Source organism: Hevea brasiliensis, chromosome 2, assembly GCF_030052815.1.
Source record: "Hevea brasiliensis isolate MT/VB/25A 57/8 chromosome 2, ASM3005281v1, whole genome shotgun sequence".
Classification (NCBI taxonomy): Eukaryota; Viridiplantae; Streptophyta; class Magnoliopsida; order Malpighiales; family Euphorbiaceae; genus Hevea; species Hevea brasiliensis.
Window position 1 is genome coordinate 2,899,808 of NC_079494.1, and position 10,396 is coordinate 2,910,203.

Here is a 10,396-nt window from a genome sequence, read left to right on the forward strand (position 1 = left end):
AAAAAAAAATAAACAAATTATTTTCATTTAGAATACAGAGAGATTTAAGGTACCTTAAAGCCTTTCTCAAATTTTAAATTATTGCTGCTGCTCATTGTTAAGATGAGCATTCGATTAATTAAATTGAACTGTTTAAATTTATTTATTCAATTCGATTTTTTTTTAAAATTTAGTTCAATTTAGTACGTAGCGAAAATCGGCAGCGTCAAAGAATTGCAGCGTAGGCACGTATTCTTAAGAACGACACCGTTGTATGAATTTAGAAAATTCCAATTTTATTCACGTGAAAACGACGGTGTAACGAGAAGCATGGGTTGGTATTCCTAACAACCAAAAAACCTGAATTGGACTAGTCTTGTCGGTGCCTGAAACTTGATCGTCCGGCGAGTTCCCTACTATCGGTATTGGCTCTCTCTATATACACATATACGCGCAGAGGCAGACATTGTGTCTATTGATCTGCCGAAAGTTTATGAAAAATGGTGGAGCAAAGATGTTGGCCAAAGATGGATCTGCTACGTTCGGAATCTATGCAATTGGTACAACTGATCATCCCACTCGAATCAGCTCATCGCGCAATCTCCTATCTCGGTGACCTTGGTCTCTTTCAATTCAAAGATGTAAGCATTTTCGTTATACGATTTTCTCTTCGTTTGACAATTGTGGAACATTCTTTGATGATGATTAAATTTCCGTTTTCAATTTAGTTTCTCTACATATTTGTTTCGCACTTATTAGCCATACATATGCGAATTCGGACGAACTCGGATCTGAATTGATCTTTCAAGTGCAATTTTCATTTTGATTCTAAGTTTTTGTTGTTTCATTTTTAGCATTATAATATTCTCAAATGCTGCAAATTGAAGAGAACTCGAGATGATATAATTAGCAGTAAAATTATACAACGCATTCTGTTTCTTGTTGAATTATTCTATAATTTCAAATTCTATGTGCATAAGCCGTGAATAAATGATTTGGGTTCTTTTTGTTTTTAAGATAGAGGCCTAGAATACAAAGCTCAAGAAATTTGGTGTTTGTGATTAAGGGTTGAGACATGGAAATGATTTCGGCTAAATTCACTTTGGAGATCCCTGCATTACAATATTGTATACCTATGACACGCTTTTTCTTTCTCATTTGACATATTATAGAACTAATGCATTGCACACGGCTTCCTACTTTGCAGCTCAATGCCGAAAAGAGCCCGTTCCAGCGGACATATGCTGCTCAGGTGTGTCATATACTCTTATCATTTAGATTTGCTCTAAAACTTGCAGAAATGAAAATCATTCTACTCTAGTTTTGTGAATTTGTATTATGTAGATTGCCATTATACTGTTAGCATTTCGAGATGCTACAAATTATAATGAGAAAATTACCCTTAAATATCGACTTCTCTTTTCCTTTCTGCTACACTTTCACTGAATTGTATTTCACCTTTATAAACTAAGCTAATTTATCATTTATATGTGATGTGCATTTACGTGTATTTTATTTCAACATGTAGATTAAAAGATGTGCAGAAATGGCTCGTAAGCTACGTTTCTTTAAGGAACACATGACAAAGACTGGGATGTTACCTTCAACAAGGTCTGCAATAACCAATGATATTGATTTGGACAATCTGGAGGTATTATAAATTTTCAGAATATATTTTATTGGTTGAAAGGTTGACATGTTATGCATTGAAGCAACATAACACTTGGCATGTATTAGGTGAAACTTGGCGAACTCGAAGCTGAGCTGATAGAGATAAACTCAAATAATGAAAAGTTAGAGCACTCATACAATGAACTAGTAGAATATAAGCTTGTTCTGCAGAAGGTATGACTTGTTTTGCTACTTTTCCCTCTTGGATTATACTAACACTTTTCTAGTGTAGCAACAAATATAGGGCCCGTTTGGCATTGCTGTTGAAACTACTATTGAGAAAATCACTTTTTTAAATATACTAGTTAGAGAGTATTAAAAAATAATTAAAAATTAAATTTGATCAGTTTTAGTCATAAGAATACTAAAATAACAAAACAGTTTTTTTCAAATTGCTTTTTTCAACAGCATCTAAAATGATACTTTTATTCAGAAAAGCAGTTTCGGCTTTCAAAACTCAATGCTAAACAGATTGATAGTCCATTACTGTGAAATTGGAGTCTAGAGTCTGTCATTAGTGCTACTGATGTTGCTATATGCAAGCACATGGTACTTGAGATAAAGCCCTCTCTCTCTCTTTCACACACACACTCACACATTCACACACAAACATAGATGGATGAAAAGCTCATAACATGAGGATGCACAGGTAATATGTAATTTCTATCACAAGAAAATTCTTAATGGCATATTATCACATTCTATTTTTAATTCACTTAAGCTTGAAATTCCTGCATTATAGAAATCAGAGAGCGATTTCTGGTGTCATGGAATACAACATTATTTTAGCTTTGAAAAGCCATATAAACAAACCATGTCATTTTTTCTAATCTCATTTCAGGCTGGTGAACTTTTCTATTCAGCTCAGAGAAGTGCTGCAGTTCAGCAAAGAGAACTTCAAGTAGATAACCATGGTGAAGGATCCATTGACAGTCCATTATTGCTGGAGCAAGTACAGCTTTTAGTTCTCTCCTTTATTTTCTGTAGTAACTGAAATTTTGCTATTTTCTGAAAAATGATGCTTAGGAAGTCAATTTTATGCAGGAAATGATAACGGATCCATCAAAGCAAATTAAGCTGGGCTTTGTCAGCGGCCTTGTATCCAGAGAAAAATCAATGGTTTTTGAAAGGATCCTTTTTCGTGCAACCAGGGGAAATGTGTTTTTGAAGCAATCTGTGGTTGAAAATTCTGTTGTTGATCCTGTTTCTGGAGAGAAGGTTTACACCTGGAAGTTGCTTTATCTATATTTTGGTTACAGAGTTGAAGTTATAGCCTTTTATCTGAGAAACTCATAAGATATCAATATTCAGGTTGAGAAAAATGTATTTGTTGTTTTCTACTCTGGTGAAAGAGCAAAGAACAAAATTCTTAAGATTTGTGAGGCCTTTGGAGCAAACCGATATCCATTTGCTGAGGACCTAAGCAAACAGTATCAGATGATGACAGAGGTGTACACACTATACCTACTTTTGTGGTCTTACTTCTCATTCATGTGAAATAAAATACTTTCTTTTTTAATTGTTCCGTAGCCATTATTTCTGTCTGATGTAAACTTTTTTTATTACAACAATTTCTAGGTGTCTGCAAGACTTATAGAGCTGAAGACCACCATAGATGTTGGATTGGCTCACCAGAGCAATTTGTTACAGACAATTGGCTTTCAATTTGAGCAGTGGAATCTTCTGGTTTGTTTGAGATTATTTAATACTTTTAAGTCCTCATGTTGCTGTACCACGCAAAAGTATTTATATATTAATCATTGTTGAGTTGTGTTTTAGGTATACTGTTCACTAATGTTTGCCATGTTGAGGTTTTTTTTTTTTTTTTTGAGCTAACAAACTTTGCTATCTATTACTTTTGTAGGTGAAGAAGGAAAAATACATTTACCACACTTTAAATATGCTTAGCATAGATGTGACAAAGAAATGTCTGGTTGCTGAAGGTTGGTGTCCTGCTTTTGCAACAGATCAGGTGTGTTCTTTGGACTAGCATGCAGCATGATTTCTTGAGTCTTGCTGGAAACATATCCATTACATTATGGCTTAATTACTATCTAGTCATCTTATTGTTGTTGCTCTGCAGATTCAAAATGCACTGCGACGGGCAACTATAGACAGCAGCTCACAAATTGGAGCAATATTCCAGGTTTTGCAGACAAAGGAATCACCACCTACCTATTTTTGCACGAACAAATTCACTTCTGCCTTTCAAGAAATTGTAGATGCATATGGGTTAGTTATTTATATCATGCAGTTAACACATCAAAGAAAAGACAGTTGTATGATTGGCCTACCCTCTCTGTATGGGAAGATGCTATGATGGATGTTTACCTGGTCTCTTAAATTGATTCTTAGTCTGAAGTTAGTCACAACAAAAATGCATTGAATTGAATATGTATTTGCACTATTATGCCCTACCAATTTCATTATTTCATTGTTTAAACTGTCCGTGTAGGTTGTTAAAACTTGATTTGGATTGGGTTGTCCTTGTCTTGAGCATATCGAAAGAATAAACTTTAAATTAGAGTTTTCTCCTGCTCCATGAGTTGTATTGCATGTATCATTTGGTTGACTACATGTTAATTGCTGAAATCATCTTTGAAGGATGTTAAACAACATGTTTTTGTTCCAGGATTGCCAAGTACCAGGAAGCAAATCCCAGTGTATATACAATTATTACATTCCCATTCCTTTTTGCCGTGATGTTTGGTGACTGGGGCCATGGTATTTGCTTGCTGCTGGTAACATTGTATCTCATTATTAGGGAAAAGAAATTGTCCAGCAAGGTAATCATTGTTTAACATGTTGGTTGGTTATAGCAAGGCCTGTTTTCCTTTTTATTGCTTCATGCTTTAGCTTGCTTATTTTGAAACAGAAACTCGGAGACATCATGGAAATGACTTTCAGTGGCCGTTATGTTATTATGATGATGGCAATTTTTTCAATCTACACTGGATTGATATATAATGAATTCTTTTCAGTCCCTTTTGAGCTATTTGGTCCCTCTGCCTATGCTTGTCGTGACCAGTCATGCAGGTAAGAGACTGATGCAATAGACTTTACATGTATGCCATAACCCATTGGGCCCCCCTGTGACTTATCTAGACTCAATTTGCATTATAGAGATGCTTCTACTGCTGGTCTCATTAAGGTTCGTGACACTTATCCATTTGGTGTTGATCCTAAGTGGCATGGCACCAGGAGTGAGTTACCTTTTCTTAACTCATTAAAGATGAAGATGTCAATTCTGTTAGGAGTGGCCCAAATGAATCTTGGGATTATGATGAGCTACTTCAATGCAAAGTTCTTTGGAGATAAACTAAATATCTGGTGAGCTATGTTGCTCAATTTTATTGCTGCTTGCAAGCATGTGTAGTTGTGTATTTTTTTGTAACTGTTAGCAAAATGGTGACTGCATTCTCTTGTTAATCTTTCCTGAGCAACTCCTCTAGTTTTTAAGACAACTTAGTCTCATATCCACACTTATATTTAATTGCTCAAACTACATTTTTTTTTTTTTTTTTTTTTTGAGAAGGGAGTGGTAGAGCCTAGGATAATGTTTTGTAGATACTTGTTTTTCATAGCTTTTTTCTTGCGTGGGTTTAAATCAAGTGTTTTTTTTCTGCATTTTCAGATAATTCAATAACAATAGTCGTGTTGCTTCAGGTACCAATTTGTTCCCCAGATGATTTTCTTGAACAGCTTGTTTGGTTACCTTTCACTTCTGATAATTGTGAAATGGTGCACTGGCTCTCAAGCTGATCTATACCATGTGATGATATACATGTTTTTGAGTCCTACTGATGATTTGGGTGACAACCAACTTTTTCTTGGCCAGAAATTCCTTCAGGTTTAATATGATTGTGATTGTGCTGAAATTTTCCCTTCTTGTTTAACCAACAGATACTGGTTCTTAGTATGTCCCATTTTTTTCTACCAGCTTTTGTTGCTACTGTCAGCCCTTGTTGCTGTACCATGGATGCTGTTTCCAAAGCCATTTCTATTGAAGAAGCAACATGAGGAAGTATGCTAAAATCTTCTATTTCAAATACATTTTTTAGTTGTATGCTCATGTCAATTTCATTGACCCTAGCATTTCTGAATGCCATGTGCAGAGGCACCAAGGTCAATCCTATGCCCTGGTTGACAGGACTGATGACCCTCTTGAAATAGAGCCCCATTATGATTCCCATAAACATGAGGAATTTGAGTTCAGTGAGGTCTTTGTTCACCAGCTTATACATACCATAGAGTTCGTGCTTGGAGCAGTATCTAATACGGCTTCATATCTGCGTTTGTGGGCACTCAGGTTGATCCATAATTCAATGCATCTTTCTGATTGCTCATTAGAATATTATGTCCTATTTTTCCTTAGTATATTATTTAAGGGAGGAAGGATTCACTGTTTTGTGTCTGTTGCATTGGAATGTGCTGTGAGTGTGGATTTGCCAGATATGACATATTTGAAATATTGTGAGACAATGGCACAATCAGACAATATTATGATAGGCATTGATTATGTCTAATAACTGTTTTACTTTTTGTCTTGTGCTTTGCACTGTACATGCAAGGGAGAAACGTTAATTGGCTTCTTTTAGAATATCATGGTATTCAATTCTAAGCAATGTTCTTTTGCATGGTAAATTCAAGTCTGATTATGTATTTGCTTTACCAGAATCCATTAGCCAGACTGAAAACTCTACGGGTAAATCATTGTTCTTAGTTTAAGTATAATAGTACAGTATGATTAGAGCTGGCGTTTTGGATGTGTAGGTGTTGTGATGAACCTCATTATGAGTAAAATAATTATTCATATAATTTAGTAAATTGTGGAAACTTTGTTGATTAGATGGTTAATATCTTATTTCTAGAGGTCTTTAGGATGCATCTTTCATTCTCAAAATAAGCATGTCATACTTTATTAATTTTAATATGGTCTAATTTGTGTGGTTTTGGGTGATTTTTAGTTTGGCCCATTCAGAGTTATCAAGTGTATTTTATGACAAGGTTCTACTTCTAGCCTGGGGGTGAGTTCTTTTGTCCATGTTTTGGCTGTAACAGAACTGATTTGAGATGTTGGATCGTATAACAAATGTTCTGTTAATGACTGCAGGTTCAACAATACCATTATTCTTATCATTGGCATAATTGTTTTTGTATGCGCAACTGTTGGTGTGCTTCTAGTGATGGAAACCTTAAGTGCATTCCTGCATGCCTTGAGGCTTCACTGGGTAGAGTTCCAGAACAAGTTCTATGAGGGAGATGGATACAAATTCCACCCATTTTCATTTGCTTTACTTGGCAATGAGGATGAATGATATATTCATTGGAGAACATGGTTTGAGGCTAAAAGATAAGAAGCAGAATTTAATTGTACATTGAATTTGTTGAATATAGGAAACTTACAATTCTTTTAAATTAGAGAAGTGCCTGGCGAGTTTGGAGGAAAAGCCATTGTGTTCGTGATTACCAAAATAAAGAACCCTGTAGGCCTGGCAGCCAATCTCTTATACATTGAACTTGATCAAGAGCAACTACAGCTGAACATTGATGCTAGTTCTATTGGCATGCCAATCAGTAGCTATTGTATCTGAAATTTTGGTCAACATATGCAGCTTCTGGAATTTGCCAGTTTTGTTAGGTGTATTGATTGTATTATATTCATTAGTGATTCTTAGGACAATATACAGCTTGTGCCTTGTGTAATACTATTTCGCGAAAAAGCAGAAAAAGAGAGTTTCTGCAGTGTATTCCTATTGAAAACCCAAATTTATTTGGTTGTGTTGAATTCAAATATTCATTGTTATTTGAAATAATCGCTTCAAGTTGTTGGGGTATTATAATAGGATTTCCTTGCTCGTGTATGGACCAATTTTGTAGCGATACTGTCCAGAGCATAGATGTTTAACAAACTGAGATTATTTGTGATTTCTTAATGGTTTATTTGCAAAATTGGCAAAGAATCAGGCCATCCTGGTTCAGTTGGTGAATGGAGGCTAAGCGTTTTTGAAGTCTTGGCTGAATATATGAATGCTGTGATTTTGAGCTCATTTACGCCATTGGATTTCCTTCTGAATCAATGAGGGTAAAATGATAGTAGTTGTTCAAAGGTACTCTCCCAAGCACATGGCATAAATCAAAGCAATGATCTTAGACAAATTACTTATGTAATTGATGTAAATTAGCATAAAAATGCTTTTCACGAGCCTTGTTAATAGAAATAAATTATATAGCCATGGCAACCAACTACTAACGAGGACTAATAGTTATTGATGACAATAAGCATATACAACCCCTAAATTTAAAGTCTTGACAAGAAACTATGAATAGAAACTAGATCTTAACAATTAATATAACCCACCCAAAATTGAGTCAAAGAGTCAGCATAGTAGTCAAAGAGTTAAACGTTCAGTTGTGAGGTTAACATAATCAATAAGTCATAAAAGCCAAAGAATCGACCAGTCTGAGTATTAGATGGCTCAGCTAGGTTTGAACCAAGCATGCATGATGGTGAAACAATCTAGAAATGGTAGGGTCAGATGCTCACCTAATAGGCCTGAGGAATGACTAATCGAATATTGATAGAACAAGTCAACAATGGAGGTAGATTTGTAGGCAAGAATCTCAGGATATCACCAAGTATGCTGAGATTCTCAAAAGTAATTTCAATGGCTCTCTAACTTTTAGTCTATAAATATACATAAGTCATATATGCTTAATCTATTGAAATTTCTATTAAATTTTGTCTTCACTCTCAAACAATATATAAATCAAATTCTAACATAAACGTCGGAATGCTTGTCTAATAGATCACTAATTTTTCTTATTTTCATTATGTTACAGATTGCTAAGAAAAGAATGTGAATTATATTAGAAGGATTAGATCTTTAGAAATAAAGAAAGCACTTAAGAGAATGAAAATATGTAAAGCCTGTGAATCCGATAGAATACTAATTGAAATATGAAAGTGTTTGGGAGATATAGAGTGACATAGTTAACAAATTGTTTAAAAAGATTTTAAACTTAAAGAAAATGCCTGATGAATGGAGGATGATTATTTTAATACCTATTTTTAAAAGTAAGGGAGACATACAGAGTTGCTCAAACTATAGGGGAATTAAACTCATAAACCATATTATGAAGCTGTAGGAAAGAGTTGTGGAACATCGACTAATTCATGACATTTCTATCTCTCCCAATCAATTTGGCTTCATGCTCAGTCGTTCAACAATGGAAGCGATCTTTCTCATTAGAAGCTTAATGGAGAAATATAGATATGTGAAGAAAGATCTACACATGGTTTTCATTGATTTGGAGAAGACTTATGATAGTGTTCCAAGAGATGTCTTATGGAGAGTGTTAGAATAAAAGAAGGTATCTATTTGGTACATACAAGTATTGAAAGATATGTATGAATAAGCAACTGCTATTATGTGCACAGTGGGAGGGGGCACAATAGATTTTCCTATCTCAGTTGGATTACACAAAGGTTTAGCTGTAAACTCTTACTTTTTTACATTAGTTTTAGATGAATTGACGAAACATATACAAGAGAGTATCCCTTGGTCCATGATGTTTGCGGATGATATAGTTTGATAGATGAGAAACAAGAAGGAGTTAATAGAAAGCTAGAGCTTTGGAGAAATACTATAGAGTCAAAGGACTTTAAGTTAAGTAGAATGAAGACAGAATATATGCATTGCAAGTTCAGTGAATACCAAACTGGTGATAGGGAAGGAGTTAGTTTAGATGGAGTGGTACTATCCCAAAGTAATTACTTTAAATATCTCGGCTCAGTCATTCAAGTGGATGATGATGTGAGGAGAATGTTAATCATAGGATTAAAGTCGGATGGTTGAAGTGGAGACGTGCCACGAGAGTTTAATGTAATTGCAAGATTCCCAATAAGTTGAAAGAAAAATTTTACCGTATAGCCATATGAGCGGCCATGTTATATGGTAGTGAGTGTTGGGCAATAAAGGAGTTATATGTGTCTAAGATAAGAGTTGCAGAGATGAGAAGTCAAGGTGGATGAGTGGCCATACTAAACTATATAAAGTTCATAATGAGAGTATTAGAGAAAAGGTAAGAGTGGTGTCAGTTGAGGATAAGTTGAGAGAAGGGAAATTGAGGTGGTTTGGTTATGTGAAGCGTAGATATACAGAGGCTACAATTAGACAAGTAGAGTACATTATGTTAGATGATAGAAAGAAAAGAAGGGGTATACCTAAATTGACATAGAGGAGAGTAGTATAATATGACCTATAAGCATTATACATTTTCGAGTATTTAACTCAAAATCGTTTAGAGTAAAAAAAGAGAATTCATATACTGATTTCAAATTTTTAAAATAAAAACTTAATTAAGTTAAATTAAGTTGAGTTACAGGTTGCTAATGAGACTCACGGCAAAATCAGTAATTTCTGCCAAAACAAGTTCTTTGGAGCTAATCCTGTTTCTAAGATGCACACAAAAATTTAATTTAGGAGATAAATCAAACTCTTGCAGGAATTTTATTTCTTTATTTATTTTAATTTCCCGCTAAAGAAAACTACTGTAGTCCTATTGGCCCATTTTCTTACTCACGGATCACGATCCATGCCGCGTTCCTCTAAATATTCCTAGCCGTCAATAATTCAAGCAATCGACGGCTCCAATTTCACTTCCCGCCCCTTCGATGCTACTAAATGAATTTATAATCTCCCAAGAAACACAAATTTCAAAAATTTTAAATTCGCGCTTGTAG

At 34.8% G+C, this 10,396-nt stretch overlaps 1 protein-coding gene across 1 annotated transcript; it reads left to right on the plus strand.

Moving 5' to 3' along the window:
* The first annotated feature begins 277 nt into the window (after positions 1-277).
* On the plus strand, positions 278-7,475 carry LOC110632726 (V-type proton ATPase subunit a2). Its single transcript, XM_058132255.1, has 18 exons — positions 278-620; positions 1,187-1,231; positions 1,508-1,630; positions 1,717-1,824; positions 2,492-2,602; positions 2,695-2,868; positions 2,962-3,099; positions 3,229-3,336; positions 3,515-3,622; positions 3,734-3,882; positions 4,283-4,436; positions 4,526-4,686; positions 4,774-4,980; positions 5,317-5,500; positions 5,591-5,674; positions 5,766-5,959; positions 6,618-6,677; positions 6,764-7,475. The coding sequence occupies exons 1-18, from the start codon at positions 480-482 to the stop codon at positions 6,966-6,968; spliced, it is 2,454 nt and encodes an 817-aa protein (XP_057988238.1). The 5' UTR covers positions 278-479; the 3' UTR covers positions 6,969-7,475.
* Positions 7,476-10,396: the final 2,921 nt, after the last annotated feature.

What these genes read in the sequence shown, in the direction of transcription:
- LOC110632726 (XM_058132255.1), top strand. Translation starts at nt 480, where the DNA reads ATGGTGGAGCAAAGATGTTGGCCAAAGATGGATCTGCTACGTTCGGAA. An exon ending in TTGAGCAGTGGAATCTTCTG is followed by an intron (nt 3,337 to 3,514) that starts GTTTGTTTGAGA and finishes TTACTTTTGTAG; the next exon opens with GTGAAGAAGGAAAAATACAT. An exon ending in TTGGCCAGAAATTCCTTCAG is followed by an intron (nt 5,501 to 5,590) that starts GTTTAATATGAT and finishes TTTTTCTACCAG; the next exon opens with CTTTTGTTGCTACTGTCAGC.